This window comes from Manis javanica, chromosome 7 (assembly GCF_040802235.1).
Source record: "Manis javanica isolate MJ-LG chromosome 7, MJ_LKY, whole genome shotgun sequence".
In the NCBI taxonomy this organism is placed as follows: Eukaryota; Metazoa; Chordata; class Mammalia; order Pholidota; family Manidae; genus Manis; species Manis javanica.
This window is the reverse complement of record NC_133162.1, coordinates 53,978,486-54,005,700: the sequence shown is the minus strand read 5'-3', so window position 1 is coordinate 54,005,700 and position 27,215 is coordinate 53,978,486. Positions and strand designations below refer to the sequence as shown.

Genomic DNA, 27,215 nt, shown 5'->3' with positions numbered 1-27,215 from the left:
GTAATAGGAATACGGTGATATAAACAAAGCAAATCTATAATTACCAGCCATCTCCAGTGAAGCCAAGAAAACTATTTAGGCACCCTAGGCATTTGTGAGAATTTGTCTATGATATGATGGATATTGTCCAACTGTACTTGAACAGTCTGAGAGAAATCAGACAAATTAAAGCAACCCATTTCTGGGATCTGTTCACATCCCATATGTTCTTTTAACCGTAGATAGTCTATAGTTGTAAGATTTTGGAGCGCTACAACTTGCACCCCTACCAACTCCTGGTTGAGTTCCAACAGTACAGGTCCACTCAAATTCATTGTCTCACTGTATGCACATGCCAGCCTAGACATCTCCCTCCTCATTCCAATGGCAAGTCCAGAAAACGGTGGGATGGACGCAGCCACAACCGCAGCATCGCCTGGATCCCTGTGGAGGCTTTTTGATGATCATCCCCCGGCACGAGTCCTCCAGAGAGTGCTGATGCCGGAAGCTCTCCTCATATAGTATCTTAGTTCATTTTCTGGGTAGCCAAGCTAGGCCTTGATCTTCTGCATAAAAACAAACAGACCCTTTGCCCACACTTTGACATGCCCTCTATACCACTGTGTAGAACCCATTGGAGGTTAGCACACAGGAACTGCTTTTTTAAAATTTATTTATTTATTTATTTATTTTTATTTTTATTAAGAGAAAGGAATATTATCAGAAAAGAGTACCTCCATAGCCAATCATCTGACACCCTTTAAGTGATCAAAATTAAGGATATTTAAAGCATGTGTTAATCTTTGATTTACCAATAGTTTTATCCTATCAAGGAGTAATCCCCCTTTTCTTTCTTTCTTTTTTTTTTATTAATCTTTAATCTACACTTACATGATGAATACTATGTTTACTATGCTCTCCCCTATACTAGGTCCCCCCTAAAAACCAAATTACAGTCACTGTCCATCAGCATAGCAAAATGTTGTAGAATCACTACTTGTCCTCTCTGTGTTGTACAGCCCTCCCTCCCCTTTCTCCCTCCCCCCAATGCATGCAAATGTTAATACCCCCTTTCTTCTTCCCCCCCTTATCCCTCCCTGCCCACCCATCCTCCCCAGTTCCTTTCCCTTTGGTACCTGTTAGTCCATTTTTGGATTCTGTAATTCCGCTGCTGTTTTGTTCCTTCAGTTTTTCCTTTGTTCTTATACTCCTCAGATGAGTGAAATCATTTGGTATTTCTCTTTCTCCGCTTGGCCTATTTCACTGAGCATAATACTCTCCAGCTCCATCCATGTTGCTGCAAATGGTTGGATTTTTCCACTTCTTATGGCTGAGTAGTATTCCATTGTGTATGTGTACCACATCTTCTTTATCCATTCATCTACCGATGGATATTTAAGTTGCTTCCAATTCTTGGCTATTGTAAATAGTGCTGCGATAAACCTAGGGGTACATCTGTCTTTCTCAAACTTGATTGCTGCATTCTTAGGGTAAATTCCTAGGAGTGGAATTCCTGGGTCAAATGGTAGGTCTGTTTTCAGCATTTTGATCAACCTCCATACTGCTTTCCACAATGGTTGAACTAATTTACATTCCCACCAGCAGTGTAGGAGGGTTCCCCTTTCTCCACAGCCTCGCCAACATTTGTTCTTGTTTGTCTTTTGGATGGCTGCCATCCTTACTGGTGTGAGGTGATACCTCATTGTAGTTTTAATTTCATTTCTCTGATAATTAAGATGTGGAGCATCTTTTCATGTGTCTGTTGGCTATCTGTATTTATTTTTTAGAGAACTGTCTGTTCAGTTCCTCTGCCCATTTTTTAATTGGGTTGTTTTTTGTTTGTTGAGGCGTGTGAGCTCTTTATATATTCTGGATGTCAAGCCTTTATCGGATCTGTCATTTTCAAATATATTCACACATACTGTAGGGTTCCTTTTTGTTCTATTGATAGTGTCTTTCACTGTACAGAAGCTTTGCAGCTTAATGTAGTCCCACTTGCTCATTTTTGCTATTGTTTTCCTTGCCTGGGGAGATATGTTCAAGAAGAGGTCACTCATGTTTATGTCTAAGAGGTTTTTGCCTATGTTTTTTTCCAAGAGTTTAATTGTTTCATGACTTACATTCAGGTCTTTCATCCATTTTGAGTTTACCTTCATATATGGGATTAGACAATGGTCCATTTTCATTCTCCTACATGTAGCTGTCCAGTTTTGCCAGCACCATCTGTTGAAGAGACTGTCATTTTGCCATTGTATGTCCATGGCTCCTTTATCAAATATTAATTGACCATATATGTTTGAGTTAATTTCTGGAGTCTTTAGTCTGTTCCACTGGTCTGTGGCTCTGTTCTTGTGCCAGTACCAAATTGTCTTGATTACTATGGCTTTGTAGTAGAGCTTGAAGTTGGGGAGTGAGATCCCCCCTCCTTTATTCTTCTTTTTCAGGATTGCTTTGGCTATTCAGGGTCTTTGGTGTTTCCATATGAATTTTTGAATTATTTGTTCCAGTTCATTGAAGAATGTTGCTGGTAATTTGATAGGAATTGCATCAAATCTGTATATTACTTTGATCAGGATGGCCATTTTGACGATATTAATTCTTCCTAGCCATGAGCATGGGATGAGTTCCCATTTGTTAGTGTCCCCTTTAATTTCTCTTAAGAGTGACTTGCAGTTTTCAGGGTATAGGCCTTTCACTTCTTTGGTTAGGTTTATTCCTAGGTATTTTATTCTTTTTGATGCAATTGTGAATGGAATTGTTTTCCTGATTTCTCTTTCTATTGGTTCATTGTTAGTGTATAGGAAAGCTACAGATTTCTGAGTGTTAATTTTGTATCCTGCAACTTTGCTGTATTCCGATATGAGTTCTAGTAGTTTTGGAGTGGAGTCTTTAGGGTTTTTTATGTACAATATCATATCATCTGCAAATAGTGACAGTTTAATTTCTTCTTTACCAATCTGGATTCCTTGTATTTCTTTGTTTTGTCTGATTGCTGTGGCTAGGACCTCCAGTATATTTTAAGTAACAATGGGGAGAGTGGGCATCTCTGTCTGGTTCCCGATCTCAGAGGAAATGCTTTCAGCTTCTCGCTGTTCAGTATAATGTTGGCTGTGGGTTTATCATATATGGCCTTTATTATGTTGAGGTACTTGCCCTCTATTCCCATTTTGCTGAGCGTTTTTATCATGCATGGATGTTGAATTTTGTCAAATGCTTTTTCAGCATCTATGGAGATGATCATGTGGTTTTTGTCTTTCTTTTTGTTGATGTGGTGGATGATGTTGATGGATTTTCAAATATTATACCATCCTTTCATCCCTGGGATGTATCCCACTTGGTCATGGTGTATGATCCTTTTGATATACTCTTGAATTCTGTTTGCTAATATTTTATTGAGTATTTTTGCATCTCCATTCATCAGGAATATTGGTCTGTAATTTTCTTTTTTGGTGGGGTCTTTGCCTGGTTTTGGTATTAGGTTGATGTTGGCTTCATAGAATGAGTTTGGGAGTATTCCCTCCTCTTCTATATTTTGGAACACTTTAAGGAGAATGGGTATTATGTCTTCTCTGTGTGTCTGATAAAATTCCAAGCTAAGTCCGTCTGGTCCCGGGGTTTTGTTCTTGAGTAGTTATTTGATTACCTTTTCAATTACTTTGCTTGTAATTGGTTTGTTTAACTTTTGTGTTTCTTCCTTGGTCAGTCTTGGGAGGTTGTATTTTTCTAGGAAGTTGTCCATTTCTTCTAGGTTTTCCACCTTGTTGGCATATAGGTTTTCATAGTAGTCTTTAATAATTCTTTGTAGTTCTGTGGAGTCTGTCATGATTTTTCCATTCTCATTTCTGATTCTGTTGATTTGTGTTGATTCTCTTTTTCTCTTAATAAGTTTGGCTAGAGGCTTATCTATTTTGTTTATTTTCTCAAAGAACCAGCTCTTGGTTTCGTTGATTTTTGCTATTGTTTTCTTCTTCTCAATTTTGTTTATTTCTTCTCTGTTCTTTATTATGTCCCTCCTTCTGCTGACTTTAGGCCTCATTTGTTCTTCTTTTTCCATTTTTGATAATTGTGATGTTAGACTATTCATTTGGGATTGTTTTTCCTTCTTCAAGTGTGCCTGGATCGCTATATACTTTCCTCTTAAGACTGCTTTCACTGCATCCCACAGAAGTTGGGGCTTTGTGTTGTTGTTGTCATTTGTTTCTATATATTCCTTGATCTCTATTTTGATTTGTTCATTTATCCATTGATTATTTAGAAGCATGTTGTTAAGCCTCCATGTGTTTGTGAGCCTTTTTGTTTTCCTTGTAGAATTTATTTCTACTTTTATAACTTTGTGGTCTAAAAAATTGGTTGGTAGAATTTCAATATTTTGGAATTTACTGAGGCTCTTTCTGTGAGCTAGTATGTGGTCTATTCTGGAGAATGTTCCATGTGCACTTGAGAAGAATGTATATCCTGCTGCTTTTGGATGTAGAGTTCTATAGATGTCTGTTAGGTTCATCTGTTCTAGTGTGTTGTTCAGTGCCTGTGTGTCCTTACTTATTTCCTGCCCAGTGGATCTATCCTTTGGGGTGAGTGGTGTGTTGACGTCTCCTAAAATGAATGCATTGCAGTCTATTTCCCTCTTTAGTTCTGTTAGTATTTGTTTCACAAATGCTGGTGCTCCTGTGTTGGGTGCACATATATTTAGAATGGTTATATCCTCTTGTTGGACTGAGCCCTTTATCATTATGTAGTGTCCTTCTTTATCTCTTGTTACTTTCTTTGTTTTGAAGTCTATTTTGTCTGATATTAGTACTGCAACCCCTGCTTTCTTCTCACTGTTGTTTGCCTGAAATATCTTTTTGCATCCCTTGACTTTTAGTCTGTGCCTGTCTTTGGGCTTCAGGTGAGTTTCTTGTAAGCAGCATATAGATGGGTCTTGCTTTTTTATCCATTCTGTTACTCTGTGTCTTTTGATTGGTGCATTAAGTCCATTTACATTTAGGGTGACTATGGAGAGATATGTACTTATTGCCATTGCAGGCTTTAGATTGGTGGTTACCAAAGGTTCAAGGTTAGCTTCTTTAGTATCTTACTGCCTAACTTAGCTCACTTATTGAGCTGTTATATACACTGTCTGGAGATTCTTTTCTTCTCTCCCTTCTTATTCCTCCTCCTCCATTCTTCATATGTTGTATGTTTTGTTCTGTGCTCTTTTTAGGAGTGCTCCCATCTAGAGCAGTCCCTGTAAGATGCCCTGTAGAGGTCGTTTGTGGGAAGCAAATTCCCTCAGCTTTTGCTTGTCTGGGAATTGTTTAATCCCGCCATCATATTTAAATGATAGTCATGCTGGATACAGTATCCTTGGTTCAAGGCCCTTCCATTTCATTGCATTAAATATATCATGCCATTCTCTTCTGGCCTGTAGGGTTTCTGTCAAGAAGTCTGATGTTAGCCTGATGGGTTTTCCTTTATAGGTGAACTTTTTCTCTCTAGCTGCCTTTAATACTCTTTCCTTGTCCTTGATCCTTGCCATCTTATTTATTATGTGTCTTGGTGTTGTCCTCCTTGTATCCTTTCTGTTGGGGGTTCTGTGTATTTCCGTGGTCTGTTGGATTATTTCCTCCCCCAGTTTGAGGAAGTTTTCAGCAATTATTTCTTCAAAGAGACTTTCTATCCCTTTTCCTCTTTCTTCTTCTTCTGGTGCCCCTATAATACAGATATTGTTCCTTTTGGATTGGTCACATAGTTCTCTTAGTGTTGTTTCATTCCTGGAGATCCTTTTATGTCTCTCTATGTCAGCTTCTATACGTTCCTGTTCTCTGGTTTCTATTCCTTCTGCATTTTATCCATTCTGCTTATAAATCCTTCCATGGTTTTTTTCACTTCTGTGATCTCCTTCCTGACATCTGTGATCTCCCTCCTGACTTCATCCCATTGCTCTTGCATTTTTCTCTGCATCTCATCCCATTGCTCTTGCATTTTTCTCTGCATCTCTGTCAGCACGTTCATGATTTTTATTTTGAATTCTTTTTCAGGAAGACTGGTTAGGTCTGTCTCCTTCTCAGGTGTTGTCTCTGTGATCTTTGTCTGTGTGTAGTTTTGCCTTTTCATGGTGATAGAGATAGTTTGCAGAGTTGGTATGAGTGATAGCTGGGAGAGCTTTCCTTCTTGTTGGTTTTGGCCTTCCTCTCCTGAGAGAATAGCGACCTCTAGTGTCTTTTGCTTGCCAGCTTTGTGCAGACAGGGCTTCTGCTACCTGCCCGGTTGCTATGGAGTTTATCTCCGTTGTTGCTTTGCGTGTGGCCTGGCTGGGTCTGCCCCTCCAAAATGGTGGAGCCCCGTTGGAGGGGGAGCGGCTGGGAGGCTATTTATCTCCATAAGGGGTCTCTGTGCTCCCTGTTGCCCAGGGGGTTAGAGTGCCCAGAGTTCCCCAGATTCACTGCCTCTGGGCTAAGTGTCCTCTTCTGCCCCTTTAAGACTTCCAAAAAGCTCTCTCCAAACCAAAACAACAACAGCAACAACGAAAGAGAAAAGAAAAAAAAAATCAAATAAATAATTTAAAAAAAAAATGGAAAAACGCATGATTTTCTTTGTCCTCAGGCACTGGTCTCAGGCACCAGCTCACCGGTCTTGCTGCCCTGTTTCCCTAGTATTGGGGTCCCTGTCCCTTTAAGGCTTCCAAAAAGCACTCGCCAAAAAAAAAAAAAAAAAGAAACCACTCCCGTTTCTTTGTTCCCCGGCGTCGGCCTCAGGCACCTGCTCACTGGTCCTGCCGCCCTGTTTCCCTAGTATCCAGGACCCCGCACATGCACTGTGTCTGTGCTCTGGTCCAGAATCCTGGGACTGGGTGTTCAGCAGTCCTGGGCTCTGTCTCTCTCCCTGCTGACTCCTCTCCACCCACCAGGAGCCAGGGGGAGGTGCGCTCGGGTCCCACTGGGCCGGGGCTTGTATCTTACCCCCTTCGCGAGGCGCTGGTTTCTCACAGGTGTGGATGTGGTCTGGATGTTGTCCTGTGTCCTCTGGTCTCTATTTTAGAAAGAGTTGTCTTTGTTATATTTTCATAGATACATGTTGTTTTGGGAGGAGATTCCCGCTGCTCTACTCACGCCGCCATCCTGGCTCCGCCCCTAAATTAATTTTTGATAGATACATTCTGTGTATTTGAAATGAGGATCTAGTTTTCTTTTCTTCTAATTATGAGCCATCAGTTATGCCAGATTCATTTACTAAATAGACTATCCTCTCTTCCCGCTGAGAATAGAATGACTGCTGCTATCACTTTATATATATATATCATATATATGATATATATATGATATATATATTATAATACATATATTTATGTATGCAGACATACATAATATGAATATAATATATACATATAATATGAATGGACAAGGATGGACAAAATAGTGGAACAGAGACTCTAAACATATGTATACATGTATACGTATAAATTTATATACATGTGTACATTTATTTTTTAATTTCCCAAAACTTGCACTTTTGTATATTATATATATATACATATATATGTAATTTATTAATAAAAATTTCTAATACAATTTATAATTTCTTTAGGTCTCATAGTTCTGTTATATTTGTAAGCAAGTATAGTTAATCAAGTTTTTCCATTTCCATTTCTAATTAGCTCCTAATAGAAAGAAAAGCAATTGGCCTTTATATATTTATAAGTAACTGTATTTATAAGTAACCAATTTGTCAAATTTCTTAATTAGCTCAAACCAGATAAGTACAATGTCAGGCTTCCTAAGTATGCAACCATGTGATCGTCAAATGATATAATTTTTGTTTCATTTCTAATATTTAAGCCATATATTTAATTTTCTTATGGTGTTAGTTAGAACCTCTGTAGTATGTTGAATTACAATAATGTTACTAGCCAGATTCCCTTTTTAATTTCTGGTTTCCTAAGAATGACTTCAATATTTTACCATTCAGTATAATATTTTGGCAAATAATCTTTTTCATGTTTAGCTATTTTTTCTATTCATATTTTACCAACAGTTCTGCTGCTAACTTCTAGCAAATGCTTCTTTATTTATATAATCATATTTTCCTTATTTAATTTGAAATAAAAAGTGTTTTAGAGTGACTAATGATCCATGTTTGCATTTCTAAAATTAACTTTATTTGGTCATAATGATAGCTTACTCTTTTAGCATGCTGCTGAATTCAATTTTCTAAAATAATATTTTAATTAAAATTTTTGCATCTGAATTCATTATTTTGGTTTATAATTTCTTTTTGTGCTAGTTCAGGTTTTTTGTGTAGACTATGCTGGCTTCTCAGAAATAAATTATCTACAGCCTGTAATTATTAGACTAACAGAACTTATGTGTTCTAGATTGTTAGGTAGAAGTTCAAGTGTAAAGCTATCTGGGCATGGTGACTTTTTTAAAAAGTAGAGTTTTAATTTAGTTCATGTTTGGTCAGTTCCATTTTCTTCTTTCCCCTTAGTCAAATTTGATGAATGTATTCCTAGAAAATCACCCAATTCCTTCTAATTTTCAAATGTATTTCCATTTGATGTGAGGTATATTTATTTTTTATTTATTCTTTAATCACATTTGCCAAAGATTTGCCTCTCTATTCATTATTTTAAAGAAATAGCTCTTGCTCTTACCTATCCTTATTTTATTTATTTATTTTTAAAATATTGTTCTTTTTCTTAAATTGGTTCCTGAGCATGGCTAGGAATGTAGTAAAGCTAGTGAAGCAGTCTCTTTGGACACAAAATCTAAGAGATGTCAAAAAATTCAGTGGTTAAGATAAACTGTATTTTAATGCAATATTTTAAAAGTCAAAATCAATGAGAAATATCCATAATGACTCAGATTTTTAAATAGAAATGGCATCAGTATTACTGATTTTTCCTTTTTGCCTCAGGCTCTAATGTGGCTCAACTCCATGCTGTTCCTTAGTTCATTTATTTTCAGGCTTGAAGAGTGCTTTTCAAAGTGGATTTTGTAGGTCAGTCTGTGTTTTCTATGATTGAGAAACCATTCTTTAGTCATCTTTGGTGAACTGTATTCTTTATTTAGAAATCTTTGGTAAATTGTTAGTTACTTAACTGTATCATTTACTTAGACACATTTATTTAGAATCTTTTAAGACACTGCCAGTGGTAGATGAAAAGATACCCCCTAAAGCTAAATTCTAGAAGGAAGGCATACATACAAATGTGGAAAGTTTAGATGATATTAGAGAAAAAATACATAGAAAAGATTATCTGGCAAATAATAACAGACTTACAATTTCATTACTTCAGAAATAATTGCTAAAATCCACCAGGTGGTGGAGTACAATGAGTTACAGTGCAGTTTAGCTTATATACTTTCCTAGTCAAAGGTGTAATTTTATAGAGAAAGCCACAATTACATGTCCACATTTTTATTAGCTTATTCATGAATTTTCTATCATATCTTTTATTTTCATAAGTCAGGGTATATGTGTTAAAAGATTAAATATTTTTAACTACCTTATATCCTTTCTTGGGCTAGGCAGTGTATAAACAAACCGAAGAGAGCTCTGGTTTAAAGTAGGTCCAGTAATTCAATTTAAAACAAAAGAAAATAAAAGAGCCAGAGGCAAACCCTCCCTATGAGATGATTATCTTAAGCTATCAAGTTTTAGTAAAAAAATGAGGCATTAATACTGGGCATCCTAGCTAGAATTATTATTGTACAAAAGATTTAAATCCCTGTATTCTCTCTCATACAGTTCTTGCATGACCTATTTTCTCCTATTCAGAAAATCTTCAAATATAATAAAATTGATCTGAATATCTATACAACATAATTTTCGTGTACATATATACTGTGATTAATAATGATAGCAAACTTGTGGGTATTAAAACATACCAAATGACATTTTAACATAAATCCAAATTTATGTTCAATTGACTTGCTGTAACAAAATTAATCAGTAGTCAAACCATCATGAGATCTCCAAATCCAAGTCCTGCTTTTCATTATGCTCCATCATCTAACAGTGTCATTGTGTTATAGAGATGAATTCAGATAGTTGATTAACAGCCTGGGATCCATAACAAGGATCTGTAGAATTCTGAAAAGAAGTAAGACTGTCCCTGAGGAATTTATAATCTAATGGGATTGAAAGTACAAGAATTATTATACAGTACTGCTAATAATAAGAAAAAAATATACATATATAGTCAACAAATACTTAAAGAAATATATAGTTATGTATTTTTGACTTAAATAGTATCCTATCTGAAAACTGAGTACATTTAACTCAATTGACAAGTATCTGAGTGCCTGCTAGGTGCAAGGTATTATATTAGGTACTAAAATATTTTTCTTTTTTGAGTTTATAATCTAATGGTTTTGGCCTAGTTTGGGTTAATTTGCTAACCCTAGATTATAAAAAGATAGCTAATAAAGTAGCATATTATTATTTCTAAATTAACTTTTTAAAAATAAAAATTTGATAACTAGTACTAAATTATAGACATTAAGCTGATGACCATTACCAGTAAGTGTTAGCTTTGGGATTTTTCTACTCTTGAAAAGGAATAAGGAAAATTTGGCATGTGATCTTGTTATAGCAAAGCATTTTCTTATATTCTTACTTATTGGAGCCCATTCACATGGAAGAATAAATAACTGTTTGTTGAACTGAAAATATTTGTCCTCTCCTTCCCCCCAAATTTCACAGTCCTTGATTTTTGTGGTGCTCATCCTGTCTTCTGTTTCTCAGTCTTCTTTTCCATCCCCGAGTCAGAGCTCTTCTCTTCACACTCTGGTTTTGGACAGTCTCAACCATTCTCACACTTGCAATGACTTCTAAACCAACATCTTTAAACTTAATCTGTCTGACTCAGACATTTCTAATTAACATTTCTAATTAAATATTTCTTCCTTCCACCTTGAACTCAACCACTAATTCCAAACTCATTTTGCCTTCTTAAAACTAGCATCATCTTCCAGACCTCCTATTTCTACTGATGTAATACGAGTGTCACATATAGTTTTGTAGATTGTATTCTAAACAACAGGGCTTGGCTGAGGGTGAGCAGAAGCTGAAACTATATTTACAAGCAGTGTGCTTGAATGCAGGGCTGTGTTTGCCTTGAGACTTTTAGCACTTCCTCCACCCAAAGAGGATGCTATTGGCTGGTTCACACAATGGTATGTGCTATTGGAGGTTCTGAGAAAGACACCTTTTTCTTCCAGTCAGCTGTTCTTTCTTCCTTCTTTTAGTTCCCCATATGTAATATGTTGTATTCACCCCTTTTTCTCCATGCAGTCTGCAAAGAACCCAGTGCAGCCCAAGGCCTCATTCCTGGACTGTTTTAACGACCTTTTCATTGAACTCTGCATCTCTGTCCTTTCTCTGCTCCTGTCTTTCCTTCATCCTCCTATAGATTATCCTTAAAACACAGTTTTGTCTTGTCATTCCACTGCTTAAAAACTTCACAGGTTCCTTATTGCTTATAAAGAACAAACTCTTCAGCCTGTCATTCTTTAACCAGCCAAGGTCTAAACATATTTATGATATGTTGTGCAGTATCTTGTAATCACTCAATAAATTTTATTAAATTATTAAATTTAAGATCTTCTACAATATGCTCCCAATGCCCACCTCCCACTAGTTCCAAGTAGTCACTCACTTGTACCCTAGGCACCATTTTGAACTACTTGATATCTTCAGGTACCCAACTGTCCTGTCTTCATCATCTTGGTATCGCTCATTCATTCACCTAAGGCATTATCCATGCCCAATCTCACAAAGTCCATTCCTGGACCCCCTCTTTATAGAGGAGGCAAGTTTCTCTACACTTTCCTTGTCCTATCTCCTTCTTGTCCCTTCTTTTATACTGAAAGCCACATATTATGTTATCCTCATTTATCATTTTTATTTTATTTTAAAGTCACTCTTCATTTGTTCCTCCCACTAGATGTTAAGCTTCCTGAGGCTAGCAAGTCTTTTTTACTTGTCTTTGCCTCCTTTTGAGCCCCAAGTTCAATGAGGAATATGTAGATATTCAAACATATTTTATTACTTGAAAACATCACCCAGTTTTAACTATGCAGAAATAACAGATTGACAAGCTATTCAGTTTTTCAGCAGATAAGTATTATTACTTAAAAATAGAGAATGAAAATGATTATCTAGGAGACTTGTTTTTTTTTTCCTGATAGCAACTAGACCACAGTAAAAATAAATTTTAATGTCATTGGGATTAATATGTAAAACATGTGATTGAAATAACTTATTCCACTTTTTTTTTTTGGTAGAGAGATGCTGAATTCCAGGAGCATGAAAAGATTCTGTCTCCAGACTTTCTTTCAATTGCCCAAATCACTGAAATGCTAGCAGAGGATGTAGATGGAGTTCAACGGTAAGCACGTCAGTATTACAAGCAAATATAGAATGGTTTTAGTTCTGCATCTATAAATAACCATGAATGTTATTACATATTTTAAACCTCTTTTTGAAATATTTATTATATTGTACTAAGTTTTAAATATATAAATACATCTCCAAACTCTTGAATACAAAAATTCTCAAACAACTGACTTCATGCACTGTTCAGGAGTCTTCCTTATGGGAGAAATGCATTTCAGACTAGTTTGTTCATATTAACAGAGAGTAGGTGCTTATTGTTAAAAATGGTTCTTATAGCATATGGTACCTTTTATTTCCTTTCTCTTTGATTCATAAAACTGAGTCAATTTGCACTAGAACTGTTAGGACTTCTGTCTCATCATGACAAGAGTAAGTTGTGTTTCTATAATATAATAGTCAGTATGTGTTATTAGTTTGGAAATCCTGAATATTAACCATCCATCTGTGATTTTTATTGAGTATAAAGCTGTACTAAGTACTCTGATTTCATTCATTTTGCCTAAAAATGTGAATATAACTAAATTTATAGGCAACAATTCTAATATATGTGCATTTCATTCTTAAGGCCATTGATTTCTATAGGAGACCATTTACTTAGAACCATAGCCAGACATATCCAACACACAAATTCCTATAAGGTGTTTTTAGTAAATCACTCATTTTAAAAATTATCTTGCCCTAATAATGGAAGCCTGATTGGCTATAATGTTGGCAGAGTGGAAACAATGTGATGTTCTGGGACATAATGTCCCAGTGTAAGATTTCTTCAGGCCATTCCTCCAGATGTTTGCAGGGTATTGTGAACCATAATGGACAAATAGAAAATGACTCTGTCAGTAGTAATCATTTGCAAATCTTACAAATATTATGGAATAGCAGTGATTTACTACTGAGAAGGAAATATCACAGATGTACTGGCTGGAAGAAAAATTTAAGAAGGGAAGGCATTTTAAGAGTAGACAAATGACACTGACAGGATTTTCTCAAGAAGCTTTTCCCCTCCAGTGCTCGCAAATCCTACTAAAAATCCTGGTGATCTGTCATTTGGATAGTACACAGTGTCTATCTGAATCTTACACTGTGTACTGTTTGAATCTTACCAAGTATTGGTCATTTAAAAACTTCAGATTTTTAAACAAGTATTTTATGGTGACTTTGACATTTTTATAGAAATGAATGCTCATTGAAAATTCTGATTTTTAGTGTCAGAATTAATTAGTAAAATGCATTCACTGTATTTGTGTCACTGATTGTTTATGATTTAAGTAAAATGTTATTTTCCATTTCTAGGTAACCATAAATGTTGTTGGTCATTGGAAGGCAAAAAATAGGTATATAACTAGGTAAAATAATATGATGCAAATGATAGATATTTAATATAGTCTAGAATTTATTATTTGTGTTAAATATTTTTTAAATGTTATATTACATGCAATGAATATTTTTAAAAGTACTGCAAACAAATGCTTTTTAAATTTGTTTATTTCTTACCACATCTTAAATTGTACTATGTATCACACCTTGTGTGACAGCCTTTTTTTTTTTTCTCAGTTATTGGCTCTCTTTGTTGTTAACATCCTAATTCTGAAAGTATTTTTATGTTTTAGGAGGTGAGGTCTAGGACAAAGGAAGTGATGCAAGGGGTGGACAGAAGTTAGCTCTCTAGAAACAACCAGGCTCAAAACAAATTGACTTTTTAGACCATCTCATTAATAGAATTCACCTGAACAAATCTCAAATTTCAGGACATCAATTTTGGATAAATGACATGAATGTTATGTCAGGAGCCATTTCTCTACAAAGTAATTTTCTTGAGTTTCTTTATATAATTTTTGTAACAGTAATCCTTAAATATTTGCAATCAGTCATTCACTTTCCATTTAAAATATCATTATTATAAGTGGGGATTATATATCTTTCAAAATAACAGAAATATAATTTAGGTATCCTGTCACGAAGTGACAGAAGTATGTGAAAATCATAGTCTACAAAGCTATAAACCTATTTAAATAAATTATAGGAAGTCTCACATTTCCCTACTTTTTAAAATTAAAAATTGTGCTTCATGAAAGCAGCCAACCAAATGAAGTATTGAAGTATCATTACAACATATTTCTAGACTACACTTCAAGCAAAGTTAAATGTCTGGGTACATTTCTCATGATCTCCTACTATTAATCATGCTTTAATGTAACCCTGATTTTATTTACAGATATACCTAAATCCTTTTAGATAAAGAGATAGGGACTAAATTGAAAATAACTATTTAGACATAGAAATAACACTGAAATCTTTTAATAACCTTTCTATAACTGGACCTCCATGAGCTGTTCAGCTCTTGCCTTAAGGCTTATTTCTGCATGTCATCATACTTACATAATGAAATGCACTCCAATTTCAAGAGCATGCAAGAATAATGTAGTATTTTTACTAAAATTCTTGGTGAGATAAAGAAGATAGTTATATCACCTATCACCATAACAAAGCTTACTAAACCACTATTAAGCATCTTTCTATTTCCCTACTTTCTCTAATGCTAATGCTGCGGTCATCTCTCCCCTCTTCCCTATTTCAACTCCCCTAATCCCCAGAGGAAAAGCCTACAAATTTGCCAGTAAAATGCATGGAAACTTTTTGTATTCAAACCACAGCAGAATCTTGCTCAAAATGCCTCCCTGAATAATCTTCCTTTGGGATAAGATGACTGAACAAAGAACAGTAATGGTTAATATTTAACCCTATAGTTCAAGTTCAAGATTAATACTCAGATGGTACTAGAAGTTGTGGAAGAGGCATGGGAAAAAGAAAATGTAGAGGGACATCAAAACTATCTCACCAAAAATTCTTAGGCAAGTAGTTGCCTTCATTCACATACAGTCAAACATTGAAAAAATAAAAATAAGAAGCAAGGAACACATGCAGCTATTCAGCTAAATATTTAATTTTTGAAAAAATCGTAGCATGGAGATGGCAGATGAAGAGTCCACCTACAAGGAAGACAAACTGTTTAAAACAGAAGAAAGTGTTAGACAAAAACTGGTGAATACATAAGGTATTTTTTTTTCTCACCCAGCCCACCACGTCCCTCCTGTCACTCGGCCCCTAATTCTATATTGGGTACTGATTCCCGAAAACAAGGAATTAAGGAATAAGGAAGAGATAAGAAATTACATAAATAAAAAGTTCTTAGAACTAAAGTGAGAAACTAAAACCAGTGTAAGATTTATCTAGCTGAAAATCAAGTCAGTAATGTGCAAAATAAATTTAAGAAAATTTACGCAAAATGCAGATTAAAGTAATTAGAAGACGTTAGAATATACTTCCAACATAGTAAATCAGAAAAAATCATTTAAATCTCATTTTTAATATTTTTTTATATTTTAATTTTAATAGAATACAACTTCATTACTTTATCTCTGAGATATTTTAATATTTTAATAGAATACAACTTCATTACTTTATCTCTGTTTTTATATTTTATCTCTGAGATAAAGTAAGTCACATGGAGAAGAAAATAACCAGGTAGGCCTTAGACTCTTCTTTAGCAACATTAGGCAGCAGAAATCAGTAGTGACAAATTTCTAAAATTTAAGGAGTAGAAGAGTGTGATTCCAGAATAAAATACTAATTTGGGCTGTTGTTTTATTTTAATGTATTTTATTTTAATGTATTGGGTAAGGTATTATTTTAGTTTCTGTATGGATAGCCAATTCTCCCAGTACTATTTTTGAAGAGACCCTATATATATATACAGGGTCTGTTTCTGAACTTTCTGTCTGTCCTTTGTCCTATTTATTGATTCTGTTAAAATACTGTAAGTTTTTATTACTGTTGAAGTTTCCTTATTGACTTTACTTAAGACTAAATAATATTATACATTAAACATTAAAAATTAATTTTGCTGACTGATGTCCAATGCAAATTGAAGTTGCTTGGCTAGTAAAGTAACCTCCCCCATCCTGGAGTTCCTGCCGATTCATACCTGTATTTACCAGCTGAGTTGTGTACTTGCCCAAATATATCAATTAGAATGCTTTTAGTTGCATGTAACGTAAAAAACTAGTCATATGTACTTAAAACCGAAAGTATATATACACACAAATAGATATGTGAAAGTAAAATAACACATAATAGGATATTTACAGATAGATTGACTCCAGAGTTGATTGACCCAAGGCCTCAACAGTATCATCAAGAAACAAGGTGTAATCTTAGGACACACCTAGATTTTTCTTATAGGTATAAGATGACTGCCAGTAGCAATCAAACCCTACTTATTTAATCTTCTGTATTTTTGTTCCATAGAAGAAAACAAAACTGACCCTTAGTTATGAATTAATTAGGACAATTTAGAAGGGAGACCACCACAACCAATAGTTATTATATAGAATACATTACTGAATGGCATTATGTAGCATTATGGGAAGGGGTATGAGATTACCATAATTGGCATAGAAGAATCAAAACTAATTTTTAGGGTTCAGGTCTACCCTAGTACCAATATAGAAGAAATGGTTGTTAGAAAGTTAGTTCAACACATCAGCTTTATTTGTTCTCAGACTTGTTAATCTTGCTGTATTTATTATTTTTACCAAATAATTTATTACAATATCATGAATTATAAATGCTTTCTTTTATAAAAATGGCAGTATGAAGTTGTCACACACACATACTGCACACCTTCTCTCTGTCTCCCAGAAGTCACAAGTAAGCAACAAGGAAATAACCAATTCCACCTTTGTCCAAACAAGAAGAATGCTGAAAGCCCAAACCACAAGATAGAAGGAAGACTATTAGAAGCATTATAGATCAACCAGAAGTACAGGAGAAAGTACATGAGAATACACATAGTTGAAGATCTTAGAATGAGCTAAAAAATACACTTCCTAGGTGAGGAGAAAACCCTGAAGTGCTACTTCAAGAACCCTAGTTTGCAATAGTAAGAGCTGAATGTGCAAGCTTGGAGCAGATACTTCCCTCATTTATAAGAAATAGATTGTTTATGTGATAGTACAGAGAACCCATACTTTTTTTTCTTTTCCCTCACTAATTGAAACATGAGTAAAAACTAGAATATTTGACAGAAACTTACTTTATATGGAAAGTAGCTTGTAACATGGCCAGGTTTGAGTACTAAACAAAGATAAGGTATACGAAGGCAATGCAAGAAAAAAAGATAGTTGAAAAATGGGAAAAATAACTGAAAAAGCTAAGAAAATACACCAGAAAAGTGTACCATGAGCAGGTAAAAAATATGGTCAAATCTTAATCATGAATTAAAAAGAATTATGAAGCAATTCCAATAAGAGCATTAAACAGAAATATAAAAACTCAAGGAAGACATAATAAGAAAAGATGATGAAACACATAAAAGAAAGAAAAGGAAAGACCTTGCAGAGGTGAAATTGATAAGCAGCCCAAGAAAGAATTAACACTGTTGCAAACACTAAGGGACATAGAGGACAGTAATTAGAAAATATATATAAACCGAAAAGGAAATAGACCTGAAAAATTATTTGAAGGTTAAAGAGAAAATTATAGCTATAGAAAAAATGAATAAAATATATGAAACTGGAATTCTTTAAAAAAGAAAGCAAAACAAATATTTAAGAATATAGTCCCAGAACATTTTCAGAAGTAAAATAAACTTGATTGTATAAATGAGAAAAAAAACATTAAATTTCAGAGAAAAACTAGTGAAGTTACTATACTTCAAATATGAAAGGAGGAAAGGAGACAGAGGAGAGAGAGGAACATTAGAAGAAAAATAAAGAGAAAGTGGAGAAAGAAGACCAAGAAGAGTTCACTCAAAATTGCTTACTCTCTTGCTTGCTCATTCTTTCTCTTTCTTTTTTGAATGTCATTTTGGATTTAGGATTTTGATATAACCAAGGATATTTTTAGATTATGGGCATTACAGAACTTTCATTCAAGAAAAATATGTACATTTTTCAAGACTTGCAAAAGAAACTCTTATTATTTAATCTGATTTTAATATCTGGATGTTTCTTTTTGTTACAGAAAACTGGAAAAGTTTTTGAATTTCAAAAATATTCAAACGTGTTTAAAGGAAGCCATTCTACTAGATTATTATGTATCTGGATTTTTGTGGGCGAAAGGAATGGAATTTTCTGTTATTCAGTCTTTAAAATTTATGACTTTACTAGATATGTTACTTCATAATCTTAGAAGTAAGTATCTTATTTTTCCTTTTTTAAGAAATTAAAATTAATCTACCATCTAACTTACTGTTCTTAAGCAAAAGTTCTGAATTCTAGTTCCTTCAGTAAAAATTATATTTTTTTCTTGGGTATAAAAAACATATAGTTCATATCTTCACTAAGCTGAGACTTCAAATAATACTTAACAATGCTAACGTTCTCTTAATAATTCATTTGCCAAAGATATGGTAATTTCATTTAAAAATCTTATCAATGCCATCCATCTCAAAAAGTACCTAGTAGTTCAGCTTTATTTAGGTATTTTCTCATTGTTTGAATTATTGAATCATTGTTTGAATCCTTACCTGTAAGTATTACAGGGATATCTCAGAATGATTAACAAGATGAGGTACTTTGTCAATACACAAACCTATCAAATAGACATTACTCATCTAATTGACATTTACGGAACAGTCCTACCCAAAATAGCAGAATAATCATTATTTTCAAGTGCACATGGAACATTCACCAAGGTGGACCATATCATGGGTCATACAACAACCTTAAATTTAAAAAAAATTGAAGTCATGAAAATATGATAATATGACCATATAGAATTTAGCAGAAATTATAAATATTAATATCAGGAAAATATCCAAACACTTGGATATTAAATAACAGAATTCTAAATAGTCAGTGGCTCAAAAAGAAAGTTTCAACAGATATTAGAAAATATTTTTATGTAAATGAAAATGAAAATAAAACACATGAAAACTTTGTGTGGTGCAGCCGAGTCAATCATAAGAGGGAACCATTTGTATCATTAAATGCTTATATTAAAGAAGAAACATCTCTAAAAGTAATAAACCAAGTTTAAACCTTAGGAATCCAGTTTTTTTTTTTAAAAAAAAGCATAAGCCAAGCAGAAAACAAAGAATATAGAACAGAAATTAATGAAATCAAAAACAGGAAACTTATAAAGAAAATCAATGAACTCAAAACCTGGATCTTTAAAAAGATCAATAAAATTGATAGGTTCGGGATTAAAGATGGCAGCATGAAAGGTTGAGACAGAGACCTCCTCCCAAAACCACATATAATATGAAAATATACATAATACAACTAATTCTAAAAGATCAACAGGAAAGAACACTGCGCCAGATGCATACACCTGGAGAAAAGAATAGACCTCAGGAAACAGGGTAACATACCAAAGCCATGATCTGGCAGAACCCAAGCCCTTCCCCCCACCCCAGCTCACTGGCGGGAGAAAGACAAATGGAGCAGGGAGAGGGTGGAAGCCTAGGACTGCTGAACACCCAGCCCTGGAGATCTGCCCTGGGGCCACAAACCTTACATTTCATGGTGTTCTGGAGATTAGTGGGTTGGAAAGCTAAGACAGGCAGAATACTTGGAGAGACTCCAAGCCACTTGTGGAAACAGGGATCTACATCCGGCTGCTCTGGGACAAAAGAAGGGTGGGCAGTCTGAGAGACTTCCTAACAGTGAGTGGGCTATTAAATGGGCAAGGATGTAACAGAGCCTGCTGCTCAGGAGAAAGGACAGGTGGACAAAATTGTCTGAATGCACTCTGCCCAGCAGGTTGGGAATTTTCAGGAGCTTCAGGCACTCCATCCCCCTGACTGGCTACACAGCTCTGAGGCCCCTCATCATGATATGCAGCCTGCTGTGCCTTTATCCTGTCCTGCACTGGCTCACAAGCAGGCAGTCCCTGCCCTGGCATCAAACCAATAAAAGGGAAGCCCCGCCATGGCAGCTACAAATTCAAAGCATAGAGTCTTATACCTGTGCACTCAGTCCACTAATTCTGGCAGTGGAGACAGGCACAGCAGCTAGGAAACAAGAAGCAGCTCTTTCCTCCCCCCAGGCACCAGTGATGCTCCACTGAAACCCCCGAAATCTCTCCATGGACTAAGCAGCTCCAGAGAGTAGAGCTTCTGGGCACTAGAGGGTGGCACATAGAAATATGAAATCTCAAAGGAACCTGGTTCAAACTGAAATCCTATAAACACCAGAAAAAGAGCCAAGTGAAACTGAACTCATCAATCTTCCTGAAAGAGATTTCATAACAAAAATCATAAACGTGCTCATGGAGGTACAAAAAAATATTCATGAACTCAGGATAGAATTCAGGACTGAGATTCATTCATTAAGGAATGCAGTATCTGAAATGAAACATACAATGAGGGATTTAAAAGCAGATTAGATGTAGTAGGGGAGATAATAAATGAAATAGAAATTAGAGAACACAAATATAAAGAAGCAGAGGCAGAGAGAGAAAAAATGACCTCTAGGAATGAAAAAATATTGAGAGAACTGTGTGACCAATCCAAATGGAACAATATTTGCACTATAGGGACACCAGAAGAAGAAAAGAAAGAAAAAGGGCTAGAAAGTGTCTTTGGGGAAGTAATAGCTGAAAACTTCCCCAATCTGGGGAAGGACATAGTCTCTCAGGCCATGGAGGTGCACAGATCTCTCAACATGGGGACCCAAGGAAGACAGCAGCAAGACATACAATAATTAAAATGGCAAAGATCAAAGGTAAAGACAGACTTTTAAAAGCAGGTAGAGAGAAAAAAGATCACGTACAAAGAAAAACCCATCAGACTATCATCAGACTTCTCAACATAAATCTTACAAGCCAGAAAGGAGTGGCATGATATATTTAATGCAATGAAACATAAGGCCTCGAGCCAAGAATACTCAACCTGGCAAAATTATCATTTAAATTTGAAGGAGGAGTTAATTTCTAGGTAAGCAAAAGGTGAGGGAATTAATCTCCCTAAAACCATCTCTACAGTGTATTTTGGAGGGACTGCTATAGATAGCAGTGTTGCTAAGACTAAATAGCTGCCACCAGAAGTAATTAAACCATAGTAAATAAAACAGAACAATTAATTACAAAGCAGATGCAAAATCAAATGAACTACCCACAAAGTCTGTTAAGGGATAAAGAGAATACAGAATATATACCTAATATATAAAGAATCAAGGAGGAAGAAAAAGTAAAGTAAGAGAAAAAAAAAAGAAACTTTAGATTGTGTTTGTAATAGCATACTAAGTGAGTTAAGTTAGACATTTAGATAGTAAGGAAGTTACACTTGAACCTTTGGTCACCATGAATCTAAAGCCTGCAATGGCAATAAGTACATACTTATGGATTATCACCCTAAATGTAAATGGTTTGAATACACCAAACAAAAGACAGAGTTAATGAATGGATAAAAAAAACAAGACCTGTCTATATGCTGCCTACAAGAGAATCACTTCAAACCCAAAAATATACACATACTAAAAGTGAAGGGATGGAAAAAGATATTTCATGCAACTAATAGGGAGAAGAAAACAGGTGTTGCAGTACTTGTATAAGAAAAAATAGACTTCAAAACAAAGAAAGTAAAAAGAGACAAAGAAGGACACTAAATAATGATAAAGGGGTCAGTCCAACAAGAGGATATAACCATTATAAATATCTATGCACCCAATGCAGGAAGACCTGCATATGTGAAACAAATACTAACAGAATTAAAGGGGAAAATAAGGCATACATTTTAGGAGACTTCAACACACCACTCACTCCAAAGGACAGATAAACCAACAGAAAATGAGTAAGGAGACAAAGGCACTGAACAACACATTAGAACAGTTGAACCTAAAAGACATCTACAGAACACTCCACTCAAAAACAACAGGATACCTATTCTTCTCAAGTGCACACGGAACATTTTCTAGACTAGATCATATATTAAGCCACAAAAAAAGCCTCAGTAAATTAAAAACATTGAAATTATACCAACCAGCTTCTCAGACCACAAAGGTATGAAACTAGAAATAAATTACCCAAAGAAAACAGAAAAGCCCAGAAACACATGGAGGCTTAACAACATGCTCCTAAATAGTCATTGGATCAATGACCAAATAAAAACAGAGATCAAGCAATATATGGAGCCAAATGACAACAATAATTCAACACCACAAAATCTGTGGGACACAGCAAAGGCCATGCTAAAAGGGAAGTATATTGCAATACAGCCCTACCTCAGGGAAGAAGAACGATTCCATATGAACAGTCTATACTTACAATTAATGAAACTAGAAATACAAGAACAAATGAGGCCCAAAGTCAGTAGAAGGAGGGATATAATAAATATTAGAGCAGAAATAAATAAAATTGAGAAAAATAAAACAATAGAAAGAATCAATGAAAGCAGGAGCTGGTTCTTTGAGAAAAAACACAAACTAGATAAAACCCTAGCCAGATATATTAAGTAAAAATGAGTCTGCACACATAAACAGAATCAGAAATGAGAAAGGAAAAATCACTATGGTCACCACAGAAAAACAAAGAATTATCAGAGAATACTATGAAAAACTATATGCTAACAAACTGGATAACCTAGAAGAAATGGACTTTTGAGAAAAATACAATCTTCCAAAGCTGACCAAAGAAGAAACAGAAAATTTGAACAAACCAGTTACTAGCAATGAAATTAAATTGGTTTAAAAAACTACCTTAGAACAAAACTCCTGGACCAGATGGCTTCACCACTGAATTTTATCAAACATTTAGTGAAAACCTAATACCCTTAAATTTTTCCAAAAATTGGAACAGGAGGGAATATTTCCAAACTCATTCTATGAGGCCAGCATCACTCATACCAAAACCAGGCAAATACACCACAAAAAAAGAAAATTACAGACCAATATTCCTGATGAACATAGATGCAAAAATAACAAAATATTAGCAAACCGAATTAAAAAATACATCAAAAAAATCAGCCATCATGATCAAGTAGAATTCATCCCATGGGTGGAAAGATGGTATAATATTTGAAATCCATCAACATCATCCACCACATCAACAAAAAGGACAGAAATCACATGAACATCTCCATAGATGCTGAAAAAGCATTCAACAAAATTCAACATCCATTCATGATAAAAACTCTCAAAATGTGTATAGAAGAAAAGTACCTCAACATAATAAAGGCCATATATGACAAACCCAAAGTCAGCATGATACTTAATAGTGAGAAGCTGAAGCTATTCTTTTAAAATCAGGAACAAAACAAAGATGCCCAGTCTCCCCACTTTTATTCAACATAGTTCTGGAGGTCTTCACCATGGCAGTCAGACCACACAAAGAAATAAAGTGCATCCAGATTGGTAAAGAAGAAGTTAAACTGTCACTGTTTGCAGACGACATGATATTGTACATAAAAAACCCTAAAGAATCCACTCCTAAAACTACTAAATCTAGTATCTGAATTCAGCAAAGTAGCAAGATACAAAATTAATACACAGAAATCTGCAGCATTCCTATACACTAACAATGAACTAGCAGAAAGAGAAATCAGGAAAACAATTCCATTCACAATTGCATCAAAAATATTAAAATACCTGGGAATAAACCTAAGGAAGGAAGTGAAGGATGTATACCCTGAAAACTACAAGACACTTATGAGAAAAATTAAATAAGATACCAATAAATGGAAAGACATCCCATGCTCATGGATAGGAAGAATTAATATTGTCAAAATGGCCATCCTGCCTAAAGCAATCTACAGATTCAATGCAATCCCTTTCAAAATACAAACAGCATTCTTCAACAAACTAAAGTAAATAGTTCTAAAATTCACATGGAACCACAAAAGACCCCGAATAGCCAAAGCAATCCTGAGAAGGAAGAATAAAGTGGGGGAATTACACTCCCTGACTTCCAGCTCTACTACAAAGCCACAGTAATCAAGACAATTTGGTACTGGCACAAGAACAGTCCCACTGACCAATGGAACAGACTAGAGAGCCCAAATATAAACCCAAGCATATATGCTCAATTAATATATGAAAAAGGAGCCATGGATATACAATGGGGAAATGACAGCCTCTTCAACAACTGATGTTGGCAAAACTGGACAACCTCATGCAAGAGAATGAAAGTTGATTGTTGTCTATCCCCATACACAAAAGTAAACTCGAAATGCATCAAAGACCTGAATGTAAGTCATGAAACCATAAAATTCTTAGAAGATAAGATAGGCAAAAATCTCCTGAATATAAACATGAGCAACTTTTTTTTTAATGCATCTCCTTGAGCAAGGGAAATAAAACCAAAAATGAACACATGGGACTACACCAAACAAAAAACTTCTGTACAGCAAAGGACACCATCAACAGATCAAAAAGGCATCCTATGGCATAGGAGAATATATTTGTAAATGACATATCTGACAAGGGGTTAACATCCAAAATATATAAAGAACTTAGACACCTCAACACCCAAAAAGCAAATAACCTGATTAGAAAATGGGCAGAGGATATAAACAGTTCTCCAAAGAAGAAATTCAGATGGCCAACAGACACATGAAAAGATGCTCCACACTGCTAATCATCAGGGAAATGCAAATAAAAACCTCACACCAGTTAGGATGGCCAGTATCTAAAAGACTAGGAACAACAAATGCTGGGGAGGATGTGGAGAAAGGGGAACCCTCCTACACTGCTGGTGGGAATGTAAACTAGTTCAACCATTGTGGAAAGCAGTATGGAGGTTCCTCAAAAACCAAAAAATAGAAATGTCATTTGACCTAGGAAATCCACTCCTAAGTATTCACCTTAAAAATGCAGAATCCTAGATTCAAAAAGACATATGCACCTCTGTGTTTATGGCAGCACTATTTACAAAGCTAAGATATGGAAGCAACCTAAATGTCCTTCAGTAGATGAATGGATAAAGAAGTGGTACATAGACACAATGGAATGCTATTCAGCCATAAGAAACAAATCCTACAATTCGCAACAGCATGGATGGAGTTGGAGGATATTATGCTCAGTTAAATAAGCCAGGTGGAGAAAGACAAATGCCAAGTGATTTCCCTCATTAGTGGAGTATAACAACGAAGCAAAACTGAAGGAACAAAATTGCAGTAGACTCACAGTCTCCAAGAAGGGACTAGGGGTTACCAAAGGGGAGAGGTGGGGAAGGGCGGGTGGGTAGGAAGCAAGAAGGAGATTGTGGGGTATTATGATTAGCACACATGGTGTGGGGGGGATCATGGGGAAGACAGTGTAGCACAGAGAAGGTAAATAGTGACTCTGGCATCTTCTTACTGCACTGATGGGCAGTGTCTGTGGTGGGGTGGTGGGGGTATGTGGTGACATGGGTGAATGTAGTGACCACATTGGTTTTTCATGTGAAACCTTCATAAGAATGTATATCAATAATATCTTAATAAAAAAATAAATAAATATATGCAGCAGAGCTCTCCTGGCTGTCTTACTGATGCAAGCCTAAAGCAGACTCCCCAGCTGACCCATGAGTATAAGAATAAATAAATTCTTAACTGTTGTATGCTACTAACATCCTGGGGTTATTTGTTACACAATATTTTTGCTTGCATTCATAAAATACCACTTGATACAGTTTATTTTTTAGCAATTTAAATTATTTAAATATCCCAAATACCACAAGATACCATGTACTATAAGATCAAACTACTAAAAAATCAGATATATCTTATACTGGGAAAGGAAAGCAGAGGGTGACACAAATCAGTCAGAGTTCACTTATTAACTCTCCCTCACTCTTAATAGCTTAAGTAAAAGAGTCCACAATAATAAAAATATTATTTGATAACACATTGTTTTTTTTATTGGTTTATGTATAATTCTTGTATGGGTTTCACATGGACAGCATTGTGGTTGCTACATCCTCCCTGTTGTCGGGTCTCCCCTACATGCCCCATTGCAGTTGCTGTCCATCAGTATAGTAAGATTCTATAGAGTCACTACTTGACAATACCTTCTTAAATTGTCATGTCATGAATTTAAAGTCCTTATGGGAAACATTTTTTAAGTAACCTCTAATCTCAATCATAAGTACTTAAGCATTAAAAAAATTTTACTCAGTTGAAATTTCAAAGAATGCTACTACTTAAATGCACCACAAGAAGAAGTTGTTGAGATTATGGCATATGTAGAAAATGAAATATATTTAAGGTAAAATGCCCTAAGGCAGTTATATTTTTAATGTGCCCTGAACTCAGATTCATGCATAAACTCTTTTCTCAGAACACATACACACATAACCTTCAAAGTACTCTTAATTGGGAAAAGTAGTAAAAACACTTCTAATTCAAAATATGCTATTATACTAGGATGGCTTTCATATTCAGGTGCAAAAATGTGTCTTGAAATACTTCTAGAACCAATACCATCACACAATTGTATACAGTTGAATGCATAAAAGACATTAATTGCATCATGACAGCACATCATACTGATAATAGGTGGTCTTACATTATAGACAAATGGCAACTATAAGACCTGAATTAAATTGTCCCTTAAGATTACTAAAAGTAAACATGATGTTTGTATGTGTGTGTGTGTGTGTGTGTGTGTGTGTGTGTGTGTGTGTGTGTGTGTGTGTGTGTATCTCCTATGGGCCTGAGAACCATGCCTAAAATAATCCTTGGTAAGAAATGCATTTAACGCTTCCTTTTATTACACTGGACAAAGAGTAAAAGGTGAGACAGAGAAGCTAAAGACCTGATGAGCTGTAAGTAGAGGCAATGCAAATTCCATGGAGCACATTAAGGTCTTCCCAACCTTCCAGTTTTTATCAACTATTTTCAAAAACATAATTTTTAAATAATGTAGACATTTAAAAAT

At 35.1% G+C, this 27,215-nt stretch overlaps 1 protein-coding gene across 8 annotated transcripts in view; it reads left to right on the top strand.

Moving 5' to 3' along the window:
* The window catches only part of CABCOCO1 (ciliary associated calcium binding coiled-coil 1), a 128,372-nt gene that overhangs the window by 4,686 nt on the left and 96,471 nt on the right, over positions 1 to 27,215 (top strand). For 6 of the 8 annotated variants that reach the window (XR_005057163.2, XM_073240996.1, XM_073241002.1 and 3 more), the window contains exons 2-3: positions 12,249 to 12,352; positions 18,382 to 18,551. Coding sequence is in view for 7 of the 8 variants with exons in the window: in XM_073240996.1 (XP_073097097.1) it covers positions 12,249 to 12,352; positions 18,382 to 18,551 (274 nt within the window). In the remaining variant the exon portion in view is untranslated. Of the gene's footprint in view, positions 1 to 12,248; positions 12,353 to 13,650; positions 13,704 to 18,381; positions 18,552 to 27,215 lie in introns of those variants that run through there. The other 2 variants (XM_073240998.1, XM_073240999.1) reach the window with 2 other exon arrangements.